Source organism: Charadrius vociferus, unplaced genomic scaffold, assembly GCF_000708025.1.
Source record: "Charadrius vociferus isolate BGI_N301 unplaced genomic scaffold, ASM70802v2 scaffold111, whole genome shotgun sequence".
Lineage (NCBI taxonomy): Eukaryota > Metazoa > Chordata > Aves > Charadriiformes > Charadriidae > Charadrius > Charadrius vociferus.
The window spans coordinates 2,175,513-2,199,378 of record NW_009647046.1 but is presented as its reverse complement, the minus strand read 5'-3'; the positions used below and the strand labels follow the sequence as shown (position 1 = coordinate 2,199,378).

Below are 23,866 nucleotides of genomic sequence, written 5' to 3'. Positions count from 1 at the left end.
ACTTGGAAGTTGTACTGTAGTGTCTACAGTAAGGAAGGATACAAATGTGTTTTGTGATCAGATGAAAAAAATCGGTGTTTTTTGAATATCAAGAGACAGCATTAGGTGAATTGAGGGTAAATTACCTCAGAAATATGTTGGGTCTCAAACAATCTTTACAAAGTTTCAAATGTTAATCTGAGTTCTTTGTTTGGCTGCATGAATTTCAATCCAAACCGAAGCATTCTCAGATTTTGGGGAAATAGTCACCTGCATTCAAGTTTCAAATTACTTTCTAACGCATCACATTAGTCATTACAATGTCAGCAATGTTATGGTTAAGTAATATTACTTACTTTTAAGTAATCTTTAAACAAGGGCAGTCTGAACTGGCAGCTGTGGGTCAAATTCAAGTCATGAAGACATTTTATCCAAACCTTTCCTATGTCTTGAAAATGTTTATAACGTTTTCCAGGTGGAAGGTATGCCAGAGCACCTCTGGCACTGTGGGATATCACTCTGATACTTGGGAATGTATTGTTTAATATGGGGTCATCCTTTCTGTTAATGCAGATGCTATTAATTCTGTATAGTCTGTGGTTCAAAGCTGGATGTTTCATTTGTTTCAGTGTAACAACTTCACCAAATCCTAAAGGGTTCTTGTCTTTTTGCATTTGACTAATGAATAAAATATAACTGAAAAATATCAGCTAGTTACTCAAGATCTATTTCTTGTGTAGATTCAGAATGTCATACTGAAAAGATGCTTTTATTACTCTATGATTTGTTAGACATGAAGAATCAAATAAGTAGGCAAATGTTACTGAATACAGTTTTTCCACCATGTGGAATAGCTGGAAGCTATACCAAGACTTTTAAGGTAGAAATAATTTCTTGCATTTTATATTTCTGTTTCTCAGTCTTTAGGCCCTCAGTCCACTGATTTCTTCCTAGTGTTGAATCACAGAATGGTCAGGGTTGGAAGGGACCTCTGGAGAACAGTTAAGAAATTCGAAAACCCGTGTTTTATTACACTGGTCTTCTACCTACATTGGAAGACAAACATTTATTTTGTTAACATTTCATATGAAACAATAAATATTTAATATTCCAAGAAAAAAACCTTTACTATAATCTCATATTTTTGGCATTACATGTCCATGAATGCCATCTAACACGTTTTGCAGAGAAAGCATTAGAACCTATTTTCCTTTATCTGCTATTACATAAATCCTGGGACAAATCTCAAAAACATAGGTATTTTGTTTGTAAGTGCCCTGAACTCCTATAAGAAACAGTAGTGGTTTTAAGTTTCTAATAGTGTGCAGATTAATAGTACTTCATTACTGTAACAGTTATGGAGAGAACTGTGAGTTATATTGTTTTTTATTGATTCTTCCATTACATTTTCCCCTTATTTTCTTTGCAAAATACAAAATTCTGTCTTCAGATGATAGACCACTTAAAAATGTGCATACACACTGTGACTGAAGACCAGAAAAATTTCCTTTTCCATTATTGCACGATTACACTCTTGGTTTCTCCCCTTTTATGTTAGTGGAGTGTATGAAGTAGAACGCATCCCTGTTTCAGTTTCTTTCAGATGCACTGGTGAGGTGAAGTGTGCTTCATTGCTATGAATTTCCAACAGCATAGCAGTTTTATTCTCTCCTGTTTTATTTATGGCTAACTAAAATGTCTTTTGTCAACCTTGAAAGTTGTGTTCCATATAGACTTGTGTATGAAGGTATTTTTACTAATTCATTGGAAGAAGAGTATTCCAAGTGTTCAAATTAGTGAAAGACAAGATTGGGAGCTCAAGTTGTAAACCACTGGCTGAAAAAGACAGTAAATCTCTAAACTGGGAGCCTTTCTCCACTAGGTGCCTGGACAGCCGGCTTTGAATATTGAGCTCCATTCTCATGACCCATTGAAAACTTTTAGGTCTCCTAAAATATTATCTTGAAGTTGTCTTGTTTTTTTCATGCTTATACATGGTTGTTACAGACTCATACGTACGTGCAATTAGCATATGCATGCCAGATATCTGTCCCTGCAGATAAGTCCCTGCAGCTGTTAAAGGATTATTATAAAAGTAAGCTGTTTATCTTCTATTCCAGAAAAGACAACCTAATATTCAAAGCAAGTATTTGGAAATATTTTCAAGTATATAGTAATTAACATTAGACTGAAATAGAGAATAAGCTTCAGTGGAATTGTTTCAAATCAAATGCAAAATTAGTTTGTCTTCAGTATTGCTGTAAAAATCTTTAATATATGTTTTCCTAAGTTATTTCAGCTATCCTTATGTAAGATCTTACTTTTAAATCGTCAGCTCTATTGTTTGCATGAATGACTAAATCTGGATAACACAGCAAAAACCTTTTGCATTTATAAAAGTGTATTTGCCTTTGCAAATACATTTTATGATATTTTCTGGTAGCCAGAGAGCTGGAGCTCATCTTAGACAGGTACCCTTTCCATATGGGCTGTTTAGATGAAATGGGGCATTGTTCAAAAGCAGTTTGAGTATATAAAGATAAAAGGAAAAATAAATTACTGGTAAGCTTCTTGATTTCTGCTTAGTTTGACAGTCTGCTGAAAATGCCTTCAGTAACTGCTATATGAAGTTGATTAGTGCAATCATACGCTTCATCTGTAAACTTTTCAGCTGGCATGCTGGGTAACCAAACAATTGAGGAAGGAAAAAATCTTTGCTTTTTAATGTTCTCTCAAAGTGACATGACAATTGCCATAAAAAGCTTCTAACATTTAAGTGATGAGAAGTTTTCAATAAAGTGAAGCAGAAATATAGGTCTTTATAATGCAGATCACCTGAGCTGACTAATAAGGGAATAGAGGCCCTAAAGGCATCAGTAGATGCTACAGCTTTAGTTGTGTTAGAGACATAGCTATTTCAAACGCAGAAGTCGATAGACTCAGTTTATGCTTTCATTAAGTCCAAGACTGAGAACAGTCATCAAAATCTCATTACTTATTAGGACAGTAGGAACACTTTATCTTTACGTTGGGATTTTGATTACGGGTAGGGTTTTCAAAGAACCAGAATGACATCGGAAAATAAATGCTACTGAAGTCAGTAACTTTGTAACTTGTGTTACAAAGACATGTTGGTAGTTCAGGAGCTCAGAAAGTTAGGGGTTTTGCTGGAGCGGAAATCAGACTACCATCAAAGTTGTTTTTTTTCGGGGGGGAGGAGCTGATAAAATTGTGTCTTTGGCAGAGAATTATTTTAGCCAAGTTTCTTGTGAGAGCAAAGGTTTTGTCATCATGCTGTATCTTTCTGTCTGCTCCTTTTTTTTTATCCTAATTGAGTACAAGTTCTGAATATTGGATGAATTTTGGCAAAATTCCACCAAAAGAAATAGGCGTTGTTAAGGTCTCTCAAAAGTTCTCAAAGTAGATAGCCTGGGTATGTGTATGCAGCCACTGAAGTCAATATTCAGGCCTACTAGCAAGTGAGAAGCATTGACTGACTGATCACAGAGGTCACTTACCAACAAGCAAACAGTACAGAGAGCAGTAAGAGACACGGGAGTACATGAGGGTAGTTGCAAGAGTTATGCAGGAGAGGAGAGGAAAGGATGCAGGAAAAAAGTCTTGGGAGTGCTGGGTTGAGAAAAGTAACAGAAGACATGTTGGCATGTTTGAAAACATTTTGGTTTATTCCCTCCTGAAGCTATCAAGAATCAGCCTCTTGAGATGACAAATAGGACAACACTGTCCATATGGCATATAAAACCTGGGGAAAAAAAGGGACTCTGTTTTCAGATTCTTTAAACCTGAATTGCGCCAAATTTATTCAATACCTTCTTGTCTTAAAGGGTTTGGTCAGATAAAGGATGATTAAAAAAATTAGTAAGTGCAATGCTAGTGAGAAAGTGGTCAGAAACCAAGTTCAAAAACTTTGTGTTAAAAATGTGCAGAACAAGATCTTAGAGAAAAAGCACTTAGATATACAGGTTATATTTTACAATGACTACTATAAAAGAAAAATAGGCTTCTTTATCTCATTTTAATTCCTTTTTAATTCGATTTTTAATTCAACTATGGCATAAAGTCCTTACTAGGTGACTCTAATAATGTTTGGAAATGCCCAAAGGATAGTTGTAGGAGATGGAGTCTGCAGCACAGAACAGAGAAAAGCATACTTTTTCTTTCTTCTGAAGTAGTTGACAATTCATAAATAGCATAACACACCAGAACTTTGCGTAGTTTCCCCTTTTTATTTTTTCTGCTTTGTAAAGAAAAGCAATAAAATATCACTGAAGTTGATGAACCATGAATCTGCTGTCTTTGCAATACATAACAGTAGCCAGCAAGACAATGAGGTGCCTTGTGAGAATTCAGCATGGTCCCTCTCACCATATCCTATGCTAATCTAACAGCAGTCGTAGCACTCTGACATGTCTTGTGTGACTGAATTTGGAATTGTTCACTCCGTTGGGGCGAGGTTTCAAATTGGCAGGAAGTCTGTCAGGTTTTAGAGCTAATTAGTGAAGTAGAGCTGTGATTAGTCTACGCATGTTGATATCAGCTTAAATAACTCTGTATTATAAAAACAGAAAAGCAATGAAGCTATTCCATTTTTATTTGAGTTTATTTGGTTGTTTTTCTAGCCACACAAAACGAAATAATATTGAAGTTCGCATTTACACAACAGGGATGTCCTTAGCATGGTGTTCCTTGGCATACTTTTAAGGACAACTTCTTGAAGGAATACTTTGAAATTAGCTGACAAATTTTGAAATAATAGGAGACTGAATAAAGTGCTCAAACAGGTTTTCAGTTAACATTAACGAATAGTATTGATTGTTACTTGAAACAAGGCTGATATTTTGCCATGCAAAGTAATGAACACCCAACAAAAACGGCCATCCAAATGCAGGTCTGAGCCAATGTTCAGATGGCAGGAAGTAAGGTAAGGTAAAATGACAAAATTTCAAAGGTCATTTTGAGCCAAACCAACATTTTTGAGGCTTCAAATAGGTTCATACGAAAGATACAAATAGCAAAAGTTTCTAAATGGGCTTTAAATTAGGACAGAGATTACATTTGAAAAGCAGACAGGCAGTAAGATTATGCTGAATCATGAAAAATTATGTAAGTCCTGTGAGCTATGAAGTAACCGATTAAGGCACATTGGGATAGTGCAGGGAAAAAAAGTATAACGCAGAGCTCATTCCAGTATTTAAAAAGGAATCAGTGGGACTCCTGGAAATTGAAACTATATTACTGATCTATTAGTGATGAACATATACAAAAAATAGTGATAAATAACAACAAGGTGGTGCAGCTGGCATGGGTCATTTAAATAAAAATTAATTTCTTTACGAGTCCGTGATTTTCCTCCAGAGTATGTTGTCGCGGTTAAAGAGTGAGTGTTCTCAATATTGCAGTACTTTATGACCATTACAAAAACACTCTACCTTTTGATTACTCAGTGAAGGAAAACTGGATTAAGTTGCAGAACTTTGGAGGACTACTATTTAGGTTAATCCAAACTGAGAAATAGCACCTGGGATTGTATGAAAGTTAAACAAGCTATAAATAGAATTAGAGAGGCAAATTTTTGGCAACTGTATAAGCAAAATAAATCCCATTGGAAGAAGTAGCTTGAGGTATTGCTGAAATGTAAATGACCTGTAACAACTCTAGAGGTGTCTTTCAAGCTAAATAATTCGATGATTCTGTGATCAAATGTCAAAGTTGGACTTGCACTGAGCAGGGAATTGGACCTGATTGACATGATGATACTGTGATTTGAACTACCAACATGAGAAAAGGCTATAAGCATTAGTATGGATTATTACCTTTTATGGATTATCTATTACTTAACAAAATACAGCTAGGAAGTGGAAGAACAGAAGTATTTTAAAATTTAGAGACTACATGGCTAAAAAATAAAGAAATGTGTGGATAAAAAGATCATTCTGCATTTTTAACCCAACTTCATTATCTTCAATTGAACAGCTACAATTCATATCAATCAAGAGTGTGACTTAATGTTTTTGTAATGTATATGCTTGTCTATCAATCTGTCTGAGTTTTGGTTATCTACATATCATTGACTTTGATTGCAACTTATTTCTGAGTAAACAAAAACAATATCCTGCCATCCAAAATTAACATGAAAGCTTTTTTAAGCTATGTCTGTTGAAAACAGGAAAAGATCATTGCCTATAAGGAATCTTTCAACGAACACTGGAAAAAAAAATAGTAATTAGTAGGATAACAAAGCTGTCACTTGCCTATATGGCTGTTGCAGAGAGTTATTAACTCCTTCAGGTTACTAAAGAGTTACTCTTCACTGTTTTTGTCCAGGACAAAAGCAAACAATTGCTGTAAGTTTTCTTTTTACTGCATCTACAATCTCATACTTTTTAAAGTGAGTGAAGAATAATGGGAAGATTTTTCTTCGTTGTTCAGAATGATAATAAAGGTAATAAAAACTGGAAAGTTGTCAAAAAACTTGTTAGAATTGTTACACATCGAAGTGTTTGATTACACGGATGTTCTAATCAATCATGTCAAATGGTGGTGCTTTATCAGAAGTTTGTATGTTTGGATTAAGTAGACTTATGCACTTTGCCCACTTCTAGTTTTATGTAAACTGGTAACAAAATAGAACATTGAAAATAGTGATGACCATATTAACAGTTTGAATTTTTAAATTAAAAAAAAAATAATTACACACACTGTTTCAACACAACACTGTATGTCAGAATTATTTTGTCAACAGTTAGTAACTGGCAAAAGTTCTGAGGCATGAGAGGCTTCTGTGACTATTTCAAAATTTCTGATCACAATAACAACAAATTATTTGATCTCTATTTGTGAATATTTCGTTTTATGACTTTCCATTTGTTACCCATACTTACAGTTACAGTTCCCTTGCTGGGTGTCCTATTGTATAGTTTTACAAACTAAGGAACTCTTAATCTTCTCTGCAAAATAACCATATGATATTTCCAGTTCTGTCTCAAAGAGTAGTTTTCTGTATCTCAAAGTGCACTCATTAACACTTGATCGAGTAGTTAATTTTGCACAACCGCATTGTTTGTTTTGCCTTAATGAAATACATTTTGATTGTTTCTGATTTTTATTTGCAGCAAATCTTTTGCAACTTCATTACTATTCAAACAATATATCACATACAGTTGAAAGCTGAAATCTGGGGGTTTTTTTCACATCTGCTTTTGCGTTCTTGTGATTTTGGCATATTTTGATCTAGTTTGCTTTATGCTGAGACCTTTCCTAGTTATTGCTGGCAAATCTCATTTTCTTCAAAACCTTAAGACATGGAAATTTTTAGAAGCACACTCTTATCCTTTGAATAGTGTGGAACAATGTATTGAGTGCTTTTCAGGGTCAGTATGCCAAACAGAATGTCAGGTTGCTCAATCAGCTTTATCAATACCAAGACTTTCCAAATGGCTCTCTTTACACAACAGCATATTTTTTCAATGATAGAATGATGTTTAAAAACTTCTCAGTGACATTATACTTAATAAAAATTCACCTTTTTGTATGCACTCTAGCATCTCTGCTTTTTCTCCTCAAAAGAATTGTAGCGAATTTCCTTCTCTAATTTAGGATTGGAGTCTTTTCTTACTTCTCTTGGGTAAGATTGCTATTGCTTCCTTTGCCACCCTGTTCCTTCCCCCACTCTCAGTTGAGGGGTAAAGGGTAAAAAGGATGGAACCTCAAGTGTTCTTTCACACCATTGCCAAGTTAAACATTTCTTGTCTAGAATTCTGATTAATACTTCACATCTGTACCAGATTTAGCACTTCCTTGACTTCGGGCTGCTTTTCCTTATTGCAGCTTTCTGAAGATGTACTGATAAAATATTATCCATCTTATAATAAGAAAACTTAAATGCTCAGTATTTTTACTAAATTTATGAACTTTTACTAAATCTTTTTCTGTAAGTGTGATATAATATAAGGTACAAAATGAATTGGCCTCTTGAATTAAAAAGTATCACCCGTACCAGCAGTACATAGTCTATGGGAAATTCTCTAAAAGATGCCTTTATAGTGGTCTTATACAGTGCAGTGATGAAATATTAACGTATAGGTATGCCTATGAAGATAGATCTTCCAAATCTATTAAAAATTAATAGAAAATCTATGTGATCATAACAAACATTCCTTGTTTAAATTACCATATCTCAGAGAGTTACTGCTGAATTTTGACTAGTTTCAGTAGGCTCACTGATGTTAATGTGGCATTCTGGCAATGTATGACTTAATCATGCAATTGTCATATTTCTAGGATTGAGACAAATATACTGAAATGATTTTTAATGCATGCAAAAGTGTTCTAGCCTTAGGGATTTCTAACTGTTCTTAAAATAAGACTTGTTATCCTTGCTCTGAGTTGATTTTTTTTTCCAACCATTAGGTTTACTTGATCATCAACAGTTATATGAGTTTGGTTTGCTTATATTTAAAACAGTTTTCTTTCCTGCTGGTGAGCTCTAAATGGAGAAGTAGCCGTCTTTGCCAATAAACACTGCAGGCAATGAAAATATTCTTTTGGAGGAGAGGAGCACACTAGAAATCTTACCTGACATGTTCAGTGTTTCAAAAATGTAATGCTTTGTATTATGTTGTCATGTATTACAATTTATTTCAGTATATGAATATAGCTTTGAGTTATCAATTATGTAGACACGTTTGTGTGATTTGTAAAAACTCTTAAAAAATGTTTAGTGGCTATTGAGCCTTGAATGAAAGTCCCATCTAAAACATCTGTACGTTCCACTTTAGTTGATATTTAAGAGATAACAAATTCTTAGCACTATCACATGCTTGATAGTGCTTGGCTCTTTTCCTTAATCTATTTAATTTGCTACTTATCTTCATAGTTCAAGTTCTTCAAGACAGGAATTGTCTCTCTCTCCGTCCTTTTCCCCCTTGTGTCGTTAGAGTAGCTAATTCAGTGGTCCTAATGATGTCTGAAATGCTGAGATTTACAGCAATAAAATGTATTCAAAAGAGCAGCAGAGCTGTATAGCTATTTTTTTAACAATTTCTTAGGCCTTAAAATATTTCTTTGTTTATTTTTTAAACAAGTAACTGAATTTTAAGCATTTTTAGATAATGAGTCTGTCCAAGTAGGCCTTGGCACACAATAATGGTGTAGTTGTATATAAAAAGGTATGAATATATAAACAGGAACACTTTTTATATTTTATTAACTACCAGCTGCTAAAAATTCAAGGAAATTCAATCTTGTTCTACTGGAGTGGATTGTCAGATAGTTCTTACATAAATCTAGCCTACAGCTATGATTTTTATTAACTTTTTTAACGCTATTTTGAAAAAATAGAGCAAGGGTTAGGTAGTCTTTTTTAAGTTGAAGCTACAGTTTAGCTGATATCTTTGAGATGTTACTTGCCAATGGTAAAGCTTATTAATAAAGTAAACTGCTTGACTCATCCAAGTATGTATTTTAAAACAGGTGAGGCTAATGATAAGGATGTTCAGGTGGTGGAACTTCCCATTGTTGACAGCTTACATCCACGGCCACCTTATTTACCGTTGGCTGTCCCTGAAGACCTGGCTGATAGGCTAATTCGTGTACATGGGGATCCTGCAGTGTGGTGGGTCTCGCAGTTTGTGAAATACTTGATTCGTCCACAGCCTTGGTTAGAAAAAGAAATAGAAGAAGCCACAAGGAAACTTGGTTTCAAACATCCAGTGATCGGGTGGGTATTTAGTTTTCTTTTTCACTGTCTGTGCTTTAATATGTGTATATAGTGATTCCTGTTTATGACAAATTGTTTTATGATGGTTATCGAAGAGCCTCAAGCATTTTGTGGGGAGAGAGGGTGCTTTCTAGATGAAGCTATTATTTTTTAACTGTGCGTAGTACAAGTGGATTACAACTACTTCTTCAGCATACTTGTCCACCTGTAGTTGGACAGACATATAAAAGGTGGCTCAATAGAGGGTTTGCTTATGTGTCCTTTCTTATCTAGAAATGTAATATAGAATTTCATTCATGTAATTGCCTTACAGCTTGTATTCCAGACACTTTTCTGTCTGGGTCTTCTTTTCAAGTGCCTATAGCCTTTACATTTGAGGAAAAAAGTCTAAGCCTACATTTTACATGCCACAATCCACAACTAGTTTTATTGTTGGCTGCACCTGAACATGGTATGTGCCTTTCCCTTTCCTGCTGATGTTTTCACTATTGTTGTTTCTTAGCAGTAACGATGAATTGGAAAGGTCTGTATGGGAAGATATGGGGAGAAGGAAGGAAAACATCTATGGGCAATAAAGAGCAGCAGTAACATGGAAAATGTTGCTGCTGCTGTACTAGAGTCTGCAAATATTGCTCCCTTTGCCAGAATTTTTGTTCAATCCTTATTCTTTCATTTTGTAGGAGTACACAATAGTTCTGTCCAAATGTTAGTTGGCTTTTGATGATTGAGTAGGTAGGCCGCTTTACCACTGCTGGATCTGAGGATTTGTTAGATTTCAAGCAGATGTGGAAGATGCATTTTTAATTGCCTTCATTCAAACCCTGCATTGCACTTGGTGTCCCAATACACCCATGATGCAAATATTCCTATTTTGCTTTTGAACTGTATTGATTAAGCATTATCTAACTGCACTGGATAACTTAACCTCTTGCACAAAAGGAATACCTTGTGTGCCATAATTAAACCTCCTTCATTCTTTTCTTTCAGCTAGCCTTTGCCCGCCTTGCAAGATTATTATATTGCTTTCAAGAACAGACTGACAGCTTCATGTTGTCAGTATGTCTTGATGGACATCAATGTGTTTTAATTCTTCCTGGGTTTATGTAGGTATTCAATTTAACATGCATTCTAAAAGCACAGACATGAAACTTAAAGTTAAAATTTCAGTTGCTAAAGTATGTATTGTATTTATAAATTGAATTCCTAGTTTCTGCGTTTTTCCAGTGTTCACGTCCGAAGGACAGACAAAGTAGGAACAGAGGCAGCATTTCATCCCATTGAGGAATATATGGTACATGTTGAAGAGCGGTTTGAACTTCTTGCTCGCAGAATGCGTGTTGACAAAAAAAGAGTGTATTTGGCTACAGATGACCCTTCATTGTTGCAAGAAGCAAAATCCAAGTAAGATGAATTACGTTCACATTACAGTTTGTTCCTTCTGGTTAGCTTTACAATTTCTGGCTGTTGTGTGCACAAATCTTAGTATCATTATTTTTTTATCATTGAAACTGTTAAGATTGGATTTCAGCTTCCAGTGATTTTGATTTTTCTCTCAGAAGTTCTCTTTTTTGGTTGATTTTTTTTTTTTTTCCCCCAAGTATACTTTTCAAAGTGTAATGTTAAAAATCTACAAGAGTGGAGTAAGATACCTTCGACTATTTAAAAACAACCCAATGGTATAAAAGGGAAATAAAAATATAAATAATAAATACACCAAACTCTAATAGAACATACATATTAAAAAGAAGCTATTCAGAAATATTATAAAACTAGTTAATATATTAAGAAGCTTCATCTGTTCAAACAACGCCTTTCTGTTTCTGCCAGAGAAATTTTTGGAAGTTGGTTGAAAAGCTTCTGATGACTCTTTCAGAAAGATTTCTTTATTGGCAACTTAGAAGACTTTCACCCTACATGTTGAGTAATCTTAATGTTTGTCCTCAAATATATATGGGATTCTTTATCTGTAATATTTCCTCTGTCCTGTTTTTGCTCTTTGTCCTCTAGCTGTCCAGAAGGTGGGTGTAGCAACCTACCCTAGCTATAGCATATCCCAGCCTGTCGTAGAAAATATAACTCTTCAAACTTGGAAATGCACAGTATGGATGCATTTACTCCTAACATGTCCTGTATTTTCCTCTAAAAACTCATTGTTAAGTTGCATGTTTTGCAAGGTGTCACTGAGATGACAAAACCTTCTGTTTAGTAGAAGATGCATATGGAAGAATAATGTTCCATATTTAACTTTATCTTTCTTGGGTTATGGTGTTTATGTGATATAAACAGTTTCACAAATCCTTATTGCCATGACTCTGGAAACTTGGATAAGTATTTCAGATACATACAATTTAAGTGTATTTGTTAGAGTCCAAATTCGCATGTTTTCCTTCTGAGTATTATTTGTTTATCTGTCTACTGAGTGGCACCTATTTCTGTTTCGAAAATTTTATCTCCCTTGAGCAGCAGAATACTTATTTTTTCATTTAAGTAAGGAAATTAACACTTTTTAAAATCAAGGTGACTCAACAATGGCAAATTCTTGAACTCTTTTGTTCTTGGTAGACATGCTTGGAAATATATGTAAGGTAACATACTGGATTACAAATTTTCTTTTGCATATACAAGGTAAGCAGAAAATACTATTTTGTAGCAAAGGAATTTTCTACAGCATTGCAAACCTGTGTATTTCAATTGCGCTATTTTTATTTTTCTTTCATATCTATAAAGGGCTGCTGTTTAAATTATGGAGTTTTGAAAAAACTAAATGAATTTATACAATTCCAGATGATGGCAATCTAATCCTTCCATTTTTATATATGTAGAGACAAGTACAGTAGCAGAAACAATTATGATAATATAACATTTAAAGTGCAAATCTGAACAATGAAAAGACAGGTAATACAAATTGAGGTTATAATATTTAATTCATTACATTGTCCTAAATAACTTTAATTACAGCTTGTAACATAACAGAATTCAATATTACTGTAGCAATCTTAGTTATGCATTTTTTCTTTATCTATGTTCAACTTTGAATCCTAAGCACAGTATACTTTACCTTTGCGAATAACAATGAGATGCACTACCTATGTAAACATATCTTCCCAAGTTTTCAGTAGCAACAAAAACTCATAGTAGAATTATGACTTGCTTAGTAAAACAATACTGAATTTTATTAAGCATTGCAGTTACTGTGACAAAGTCCATTACGAATCACACTTTTATTGAAGTATGATAAAATACAGCTCATTGGTACAACATTCGTTTTGTACGTTTTCTTAATAAAAGCCATAGAATCTGTAAGTAGTGAAGATTTTTTTATGCATTACTGTTTTCAGATTTTACACTGAAACATAATTTCCTGAGTTGCTTGCACCCTACTGTTGCTTGCAATTGAGTAGAAAGCATTTGAAACCTCCTGTGATTTCATAGAAGGCAGAATGCATTTGGTTCGTCAGCATTTAAGGGCGTCTGAAGGGCAGGTTAAGGTCAGGTTTGGGGAATAAGGAACCTTTTCTTCCTCTTCTTGTGAAGAAAGCTACAAATTAGTTTACAAAAAAGTTCTAGTCACATTGAGAGAAACAGTTGTCATATCATACTGTGGTAGCTTATGTTGCATTCATTGTTGGGTGCACTAATATTAGTAAGTGCTAGATAATATATCTCTCTTTACATGAGAGTGATTGGCTGTCAAACAATGTTGGCATTTAAATAATGAAAATTTAGCCAACATTCACATGAATAGGCATGTTGTTTCTATGAAGAGAAGTATTTCTAACTACTCAGAGTCATGAATACAGAAATGTTTTGACATAAATTTCAGAAACTTCCCTTGCAGTCAGGTGTCTGTCAACTGCAAGTACAGTAGTAAAGACAGTGGAGTCAGTACTATCAGTTTGTAGAGTGTTTTTGTTTCTTTTGTTTTCCAAAAGAAAGAAAGAAGTGAGATATTTTCAGAATTAGGATGATATGGAACAACATGATTAGAGAGGAGCGTGGTTGAGAGTTCAACAGCTGTAATGATTATGGGATTAAAGCACTTGACAACTACTGGTAAGCAGGATTCATGCTATTTGTCTTAGGTAAGTGATATGGTAGGGATGGTGTAAATTGCTTGTTCTTTGACTGACTTAGTATTTTCTGATAGAAAATTTTGAATTTTCTTGTATATGTGTTTCTAGTCTGTAATATTATTGACAGTATCTTATGTCTTTAAGGTGGAGTATTCAAAATAATGCAGCTGAACACGCATATAAATTCTTAAGAAACCATATTTAATACCTTGCTGGTTTACATATGAATCTATTAAGATCTCTTTTTTATGTGTGTGAGCACTAAAATTCAACAAATTGCATTCTTCCTTTCAGGATGTTTACCTGTAAAGTCATCTGTATTTTGCTTTTTCATGTTTTGCAATAATTTGCCTCCCTCATGAGGGTTTTTTCAGCACTTATGAAAGCTTTTTTCCACCCTATTTTGCTGTTTATTTGCTTTGACAATAGCAAGTTAATGTCTTTTCTCCCTGTATACTATCTGTAGTTTAGCTGTTGCAGCCATCCCCGCCCCCGAGTCATAGTATGCCTAATATATAGAATTCAGTAGTGCTTCAAAGTTCTTGAGTCTGATGAACAGGTCATATATTTCCCAATTCTTTTTAGAGCAAGACCTGAACAAACACAGTATTTCTTTCTGTCTCTTAACACACATGCTCACACTCTTCTTTCAGAGGGAAGAAAACTTGCATTGCCTGTTCTGGACGCTTCCCCAATCTAGCAAATTGAGAACAGGAGCCTGGGACTCACCTTGGTTTGCACCTGCTGCACACTGTAGCAATAAGCTGTAGTTACACAACTAGTTATTCAGCTTCTGAAACCAATTAGAACTTGAAATAGTCTCATAACTGTGCTTGGTTTCTATCCTTATCTGAGGCTGGTAGGTGCAGGAAGGAAAGATTTTAAACTCTCTCTTCTTACCTTCTTCTGATAACTTCTTTTGATCTTTTCCTAGGAAAAAAAAAATCCTTCCTGGCCTGTACATAGGTTTCAAGAACCTATTAGGTAGCTTTACAAGAATTAGATATTATTTTTTAGAAATGTGGAGGAGATATACTGCATATGGTTAGTCTGATACAAAGAAAACTATTGTGCCAGTTTCCATTCTTTGGTTTTATCTTCACAGTCTGCTCCTTTCCTGTTATAAAGAAGAGAATGTTTGGGTAATATCTTTGGGAAGCTAGGAGAGATCCTACAAAATCCTGTGTTTAAGTGATTTCTCTCAGGAAGAGTATGACATCTTATTATGTATTATTCATTTACCACAGCATTCAGGAATCATAGTAATAGGATTGTGCCCAAGTTCTGCTTAAAAAGAAAAAAAAAAAAATCCCCAAAAGCTTACAATGTAAGTATTACAGTAATCATAATATAAATACAGTCAGAAAAGGGAATAGAAGCAAGCAACGGCTAACTGTAGAGCTTTGGAAGTTTCATTTCCTTTAGTCTTTGTAGTCATTTTGGTAAGAACAGCTTTAAATAGAATGTAAAGCATTATAGTGAGTGGGAAGAAGAATTAAACCTCCCCTTACGCAGAAGGTCAGTGGCCCTCAGACGACGAAGCTTGAGAGAGTGTAGGCTTGGCCTTTTACTGTATTTTTCTTTATGCTCTGCTTTCAGCCTGTGATGGAGACGGGGCAGTGGACTTGAAGATTCTTTGGTCACACGGAGTATGGCTGCTATTTTGCTCATGTTTTAGGGTGTTTAAAGGAAATCTCTTTTCCCAAGCATGAATATATCATTGTGTGTGTGGGACAACATGAAAATGCTTCTTTGAAATCTTAAAGATGAGAGCAGATAAATGCTAAGCTGGGATCACTGGTTTGAAGAAATAGGTTCTGAAACTGTTGATTAGGTGAATTCGGATCATCTTTACAAAATGGAATTGAAGACGGGATCTGAAAGTATCTCAAAGACTTTTTCCGCAATAAAGGGAGGAAGGAGAAAAATTTAAATGTATGCATAAGAAGATGTGTGAATAATTCTGGTTGGGTTTTTTGTTTATTCTTTTAACCAGATTCAATATGACACTTTTTTTGGTGTACTTCATTTGTTAAATCATTAGACTGATCTTTTGCTAGTGTGAAATCAAATTCTTCAAGAAAGGTTCTTCTGTCTCTACTTAGCATGTGGATTATGATTTTTGAAGTCTGAAGGAAGTCATTGATTTTAACTGCATTCCTGATACTAAGAACTTGCAAAGACATGTGCAAATATCTTTACTATGTTCACTAGAAATGCCGTCTTATGATAAACATTCTTCACGTTGCTCCCCTTAAAGTTGTGTCACTGAAATAAGACTGATGTCCATCTCTGTTCCTCAGGTAGTTTTCACAGTATGACATATTGCCATCTGGTCTGTACTTTTTTTTCTTAAAAAACGTCCACGCCAGTATCATTCACACAATGGAAATAGAAATAGAATATATCACAAATATTGTGTTGTCATCTGCTGTATTTTGAGTTGGTTAAATATTGACAGAAAATGTTAGACATGAAAAGATAGGAAATAAAATTATCATTGTGATAGAGTTTATCTTGAAAAAACTATTTCTTGATCCATATCCTTCTATAGTTTCTCAGAAGAGATCTTGTCAGTTATTCTAAATGGATAATATTTCCACCTTCTCTTCCTTTTCTTGTTGGTTTGTTTAATTTTGTGGGTTTTGTTTGCTTGTTTGTTTTGCTTTGTCTTGTTTTTAATGTAACATGAAATTCCTCTGACATTCGTGATGAGATGACCCTTTAAACTTGTCATGTTATCTCTGGGAAATTTACCACACATATATTATTTTTTGTTAGAGCAGGTGCTTCTTTTGAGAAAAATAAAATTCCATTAAAATCACTATGAAGATAAATTAAAGTTCTTCTTCAAATGCGTCAGTTTTGCATACGCCTTTTTGATTGGCACTTGAGTTAAATTTTCTGATTTGGTAGTCATGACTAGTGAATGTTAGATGGAAAAGCCTGCTATATTTGCCCATTTCACTTTTGAAAACAGTTTTCCCGTAAGTTTGACATGAAAATGGAATAAATCAGGCATTTTCTTACAAGAGGTTATTGTATAGAGGCGTGTGCTAACTTCAGTATCTTTCCAAGATAAACCTTATTTTGAGCAATGTTCAGCAGAGGATTGTCAAGCTTTGAAGCATATAGTTACCAGTCTAAGTTATTGTTGCTCCAGCATTAGGGCCTGTACCATATTCTGATTTTCTTAATCAGTATGACTAATTCTTCCAGATGTCATATTAGCTGCCTTACTATCTTATATTGCTTTATAATTGCTATGAAGTTGTAAATTTGAAAAAGAAATTTTGTTTAAGTTATTTTATAATTAGCCCTGTAGTTGAAATTTTGTAGTTGGCAGGTTAGTCAAATGAGTTACACTTCATAATTGAAATATAATTATTGTATAACAGCAATGTAATTATGATCTTTGCTACATCTATCTGGAATTTTCTTATTTTTGGTAGGAGGTTGTCTGAAAATTTAATTAATTTGTGCTACTTTTCGCTGCTTATTTCAGATTTCGGTTACCCAGTGAAGGGGTACAGATGTTTTGAGAAAGACCATTCTTTTTTGAGATTTTTAAAAATGTTTTTTTTCTGTCAGTCATTGTTACATGTTAAAAACTCCTAATGTTGTTTTTAAAATAATATGAAACAAGGGTTTATATTTCAAATACAAATATTTTGATTTAAAATATTACTATTTTGTTTATGATATGTCAAGAAAGGTGTATTTACATGAAGTTTTACATTTCTTTTATTTCCTTTGGACCAGGAAATTGAAAGATTTGCTCTCCACGTGGCCGTAATAACTGCGAAAGACATCTTAAATGAATCAAAACTAATAAATTAAAAATTATTTAATATGTCCTTTTTACAGGTGACTGAGATTCTTGCACAGTCTTGTGATCAGTACCTAATAGAGAGTATGGCAATAAAGAAAATAAAGTCCATTAAAGACACAATCCCATATCCTATTTAGTAGTAGAGAAAGCAAAATGGCCTGAGTATATTTCATCTAAAATCAGTAGCATTAGCAGAATGTGACATATACTTCCAAATATTTTTTCACTTCTGTAGTGTCAGATCTCAGACAGACTTACAGTGTCATTTTATTTAATTTTCTTTTTTCTGCATAAGGAGAGGGTGTGCTTGGAGGCAGCAATAACATTCTAGTGTTCAGCAAAATTATGATTTATTTCCTGTAAAGCAGAGACTCGCTTAAAACAAATTAACAATCTTATCTTGCAGCCAAGATGATGCTTCTTCAAAAAAAAAAAAAAATTAAAAAATAGAATAAGACTTTGCTGTTAACAGTGTATTGTATTTTCACAGGTATCCAAATTATGAATTTATCAGTGATAACTCCATATCCTGGTCCGCAGGACTTCATAACCGATACACTGAAAACTCCCTAAGAGGTGTTATTCTGGATATTCACTTTTTGTCTCAGGCAGACTTCCTGGTCTGTACATTTTCATCCCAGGTAAATTGCTATACAAATACAATATAGAGTACATGTACCAGTGCTAAATCTTATTTTTCTTCATGCTCCTGTTATCTTATTCTCAGTGCTTTCTCATGAAAATTTCAGGGAAGAATTAAAGGCTTGGTATGCTGTGTGAACATTTAAGAAGACTGTAAGCACTGGTTGATTACTTCTCATCAGTTGAAGTTACTGACTTAATTAAGGCATTTGAAATAAGCAAGAAATAATATTAAACATGTTTAAGAGTTCCTCGTTTTCCATAAAGTTAATGTATAATTTGTATCCATTCATTTCTATGCAGCTTAGTTAAGGCATTTAAAATCAGTAAAAATAATTTTAAACATGTTTTACACTTCATAATTTTGCATAAAGTTAATATGTAACTTGTGTCCATCCATTTCTACAGACCAGTGCACTCTACTACAATTTAAACATGTCTGCTGTTGCCTTAGTTGATTGTGGGAATGGAAAAGAATGAAGAAAGCAGGCATTTAATTTATCTTCAGAGTCTATTACATTTCTAGCAATCCAGCAGCAGTGCAATAAGTGTGAATTCTGACCACTGTAATCCATAGAGTCTTCGTGTTGCAGATAATATATGCTACGAGCTGCCTTTCTTGAGTGACTTGATGAAGCAAGTTAGAGTCCATTAGAAAAATGAATCATATAATTGTGATTGTTGGCATTTTCTTCTTCTACATCGTATTATATAATTGTTTTATATATATATAATGAAAAGCTGTTTTAAAAAGCTTTTTTAAAAAGAATAAAAAAGACCAGAAAGCAGTATTTTGTGGCTGATATGCTGATCCACCTAATGCAAGTGTGGCAAAATATGATTGAAATCAGAGTGAATGTTTTTTACCTATTGTCATATTTGCTCTTAGGTGACACTCCTGGTTAGGAAAGCGTTCGACTATAGATGGCGATAGATTGTGATCACACATGATTACATTCTATTACATGGAAATGGACGCAAAACTGAAAGTTAAAATTCATTTCAAAAACAAATGTCTTCCAAAGCCTCAAATGTAAATTGTCTTCTGCGCTGTAATGACAATTAGATAGGTAACAAGCATAGTATTAATACTAATATATGATCAATACAGTGATATATTGACCTTGCCAGTCAGAATGCTTAATAACATTACCATGACAAGAAGACAGCAAAACCAGAAAAAGCATAGAAAAGCCTCTTATCTCTCAGTCATCCTTGTGGATGTGCTTTTTTCACTGTTCACCAAACCCTGTGAAGAAAATGACATTTTATAGCGTATTTAGAAGGTTATTAATACAGGTTACTTCAGACCAAGACATGAATAAAGTCTTAAGTAAAAATCCTCACTAAGAAAAGCTTGTGAGGAGCCATCCGCTTCTATAAGAATGTTTGATTCAGCTGAAGTATGTCCACTGAATGCATATCACAGTGAAAGAGGTGATCATCAGCCAAGACCTAGGGCTGTATGTCTTAAATGCCCCACGTGCATTGGTGTAGAGACAGTTCATATTCTGAAGGAAGAATTATGTGCTCATGGATAAAAACTTAATTAGAAATCTGTAGGTTTTCTGCTATTATTATATTCAGATAGCTGGGTTAAAATTGGTAGATGTTTGCTTTAAATAAAACACTGGGTATAAACACAGAAGAAACATTTTTAAATATAGTTATAAATGCCTTGGGTGGAATGTATTGTAATTGAATTTTAAGTATTGGAGTAATTTCAAAAAAAGAGTATGTGTTAAAATACAGTGACATAGTTAAAGTGATACAGGTTGATGGAGACCTCTGGAAGTCATCTGGTACAACTCCCTTTGAGGGTACCTTTGGGGTCCATGGTATCTTTGAGCTCCAGTCTCATCCTGCATCTCCTGGCATTTGAAAATAGACATGTTTCCTGGATTACATACTTGGTTTTCCAGCGTTGCAGAAAATTCAGGTCTAGGAAATCCTGTATTAGACTGTTACTCCCAATAGGTGGGACTATGAATTTGGTCCAGCTATCTACTTAATTTGTTCTGGGCAACTTCTTGTGGTTTAATAATTCAAAGTCCTCAAAAATAATTTAGCACCAACTTTGCTGGTCATGGAACAATGTGGATCTCTACAGTATTTTCATATATTGGGCTTTTCTAAGGTCTGTTGCAAGTATTCCTACTGTTCAGAAATATTTCTCTTTTATGGGTTTAAAATTTGATCCTCTGATCTCTAACATTTGAACTACTACCCCTGTCCTTTCATCAATGAAATAAACAGTTTGGTAGTTACTTTGGCATTGAAGATAAGCAAAATCAGGCTGTTAATGACCATCGTTTGTCCAATCTGTATGAAGACAAAGTAAGAATAAGAATGTAGTCTAACTTATTTCCAGTGTGATTTTTGGACTTTCATGTTAATCAATTGTATGCTGACTTTTTTCCGTTTTCTTTTCCTTGCCAAAAAGAGTCAAAACTTTATTACAGAGGTATTAAAAGAAAATTACAGTATATGTGAATAGGATCAGGTGCCTTAGGAAGTTGCTTATATTTATTCTTATTTATGCTACCAAAACTAAATGGGTACTGGTATAAGCTGAAGAACAGATTTTCATTAAAATACTGCTGCTAAAGAAATTAAGCCTATCAAGTGATGTGGAGTCAAGGGAAACAACCTACCTTGGCGTGTTTCAGCAACGTAACATTAGTTGAGTTTTCTAGAAAAGCCACAAGATAGTTACATATCATAACACAGGAGCAGAATTAAGATTGCACATTAAAACAAAGAGCTTTTCCATCTCTTCAGTCTTCATTTAGATGAAATCGTAGCTCCCTCTGCCTGATGTGTTTTTCTTCATAATTGCATATCCTTCCAGGACTTACTAGTCCTAGTATTTTGCATTGTACACGTAAGCATATTAGGCTGCAAAACAAATGAATCTATGAACAAAAAATGGGAGGCTGGCCTTGACTGTCATTATGCATGTGGATTCTTTGCCTACTGCCCTCAACAATTTAGTTACCCAGGTTTGGCGCTGCGAAGGAAACAGCTGCTGAAAGGAGATGATGCATGTTTTATGTCAGGTATGCAGGACACTTACTAAATAGCATTTCTACCAAAAAGATTTAAAATCTTTTGCAGAGTGTGTATCCTCCTCCTGGGGTGCACGCACATGCATAGAACAAAACATCAGAAATGATCACAGAAGCTATAAAATAAATAACCTCTTACCAATGTACGGGTAATCAAATTTGTTTCTATATTGCAGGGTATAACAAGTACTTTGAAATAATTAACTTCAGCCTGATCTTCTGAAAGCTACTTCTGAAAAGTTATTTCAAAGATCAGGTGGAGAGGGATAAAAGGAAATCTATTACATTTTTAGAGCAAATGCCTCTCTTAAAGAAGCCAGGAAAGTACAAATGTCTAGTTTGACTGATCAAAGTTCTATTTACTGTATCTTCAGCGGGAGAAAAGAAAAGCTTTACTATATCTACATAAAGTGAAAATTATGAAAAAGGTCAAATGCTTCTTCATATTGAAGAAGTCTGCTGTATTGTTAGTTTATCAAGCTTATGCAAAATCAGAGAAAGATCCGGTAATGTAGATTATAAGTCAGAAAGGTCACAGTGGCCAAATCAGACACCTGACAGAGACGAGCTTTCTAGCCCATTGTTGAAAAGAACTTTATTTAATATGGTGGCAGCCTTTTGTGTTTCTGACAACTGAGGAATACAACACGATTCTGATGTGGGGTTCTGTTTCCAGTCTGAAGAAAATTCCGTTCATAAAATGCGATACAATGATACTTCAAAATGCATCTTTCTCCTCACCGACATCATTATTGTCTTGCTGGAATTGAGTTCCATTTAGTTGTCTTCCAAGTTGCCAACACTCACTGTTCTAATATTAACAGCATTTTAAAGCCTTGGACTTCTGGAACCTACTTGATTGTGAAAATTGGAGCTTGCTTTAGAACAGTAAATGTAAAGCCCCATTATTGCAGAATAAATTTTGAAAATACAAGTTCTAAAGGTTCAAATGGGAGTAATATAGAGTTTTTGTTAGTAGTAGAAAAGGAAACAAATTTGCTTTTACATTTGATATGCTACACACTAATTTTAAAAAGCAGGATGTCTAGAGTTCATATAGATGTTTTCAGTTTCTACTGAAAAGTACACTGTTCTAATTATGCATCTATTTATTTATTTACTTAGTCTGATCATCAGGGTATTAACTACAATGCTGCAAAATTATATACTACTCATTAGTAAATATGCAGGGGTTTTGTTTGGTTGGTGGTTGGGGTTTTTTTTGACCTGGACATTCCACAACTTGACCTTCTTGTGAAATGTAATTGTTACACATTGGTTGCTGACTTCGGGGGTATATTGCACAGACAATATTTATGACTTCTCTTCTGTTTTTAATTCCTAAGGTTTGTCGAGTTGCCTATGAAATTATGCAGACATTGCATCCAGATGCTTCAGCGTATTTCCATTCTTTGGATGATATCTACTACTTTGGGGGACAGAATGCCCACAACCAGATTGCTATTTATGCTCATCATCCACGAACTGCTGATGAGATTCCTATGGAACCTGGAGATATAATCGGCGTAGCTGGAAACCACTGGGATGGTTATTCAAAAGGCATCAATAGAAAAATAGGAAGAACAGGCCTGTACCCATCCTATAAAGTTAAGGAGAAAATTGAAACAGTCAAGTACCCTACATACCCAGAGGCTGACAAGTAAATTAAAAAGAAGACGTTCGGCAGTAATTCTCAATTTTGATTGGTTCAAACCAGTCAACACACTAACTAATGGTTTATATGGGATTTGAATATGCATTTTAACATGCAGTTAAAATCAAAGCCTTTAGTAATGAAACTGGATAAGAAGCTGAGAACAAATGGATGGGCTACTACCTGAACTTACTCTTAAACATTTTTTGTTATATGCACTCTCACACATGCACACACAAAGCCACATACAACAGGAAAACTGCTGTTTTATACTTATTGTCTCTTTTCAGGATTTGTCCCAGTCATTAGTCTTACATGAGCTTTGGGCTCTTTCTCTGCCATTAATTGACAATAATGTTTAGACTTATAACACTGCCACATTGTGTAATTTGAGTGACATGAACATATTTTGTATGTGCAAAATTTAAAACATGGTGCCTATATTTGAAAAATTTGTGACCTTTTTAGAAGAGCCATGCCTATTTCACAGTGGGCAAGAGTCAATCTTCAACTGGTGTTACCGTGACCACTGAACTTGCTTCAGACAACAGATTCAGATTTCAGACTAGATTTCTTTACAAGGGTTTTTTTTTTTTTAGCATTCCATTGATTACTTCTCATCATTAATAAAATAAAGGATACATCCAACAATAAAATAATCACTGTCTGTTAGGAACTTTTGTAAAACAATGACGTTAATGGATTCTTTAGTACTGATTATGTTTCTGGATGTTGCCTTTGATTAAAAAAAATCAAAACAAACCACAAAACCCACAAAGGAAAAAGTAGCTGGAGTTTCATTGAAGTTTTAAACATCCATTATGTAGTACAAGAACTGCTTGTGGCACAGTGTTTCTCAGTTCTGTGGACAGTGGGTTT

General features: G+C 34.3%; 1 protein-coding gene across 3 annotated transcripts in view; it reads left to right on the top strand.

Annotated features, from left to right (window-relative positions):
* FUT8 (fucosyltransferase 8 (alpha (1,6) fucosyltransferase)) overlaps positions 1-23,638 on the top strand; it is a 66,565-nt gene extending 42,927 nt beyond the window's left edge. For all 3 annotated transcript variants that reach the window (XM_009895633.1, XM_009895632.1, XM_009895631.1), the window contains exons 6-9: positions 9,472-9,718; positions 10,943-11,119; positions 18,114-18,264; positions 22,680-23,638. In XM_009895633.1, coding sequence (XP_009893935.1) covers positions 9,472-9,718; positions 10,943-11,119; positions 18,114-18,264; positions 22,680-22,997 — 893 coding nt within the window. In that variant the 3' untranslated portion in view covers positions 22,998-23,638. The remainder of the gene's footprint in view (positions 1-9,471; positions 9,719-10,942; positions 11,120-18,113; positions 18,265-22,679) is intronic.
* The last annotated feature ends 228 nt before the right edge of the window (positions 23,639-23,866 follow it).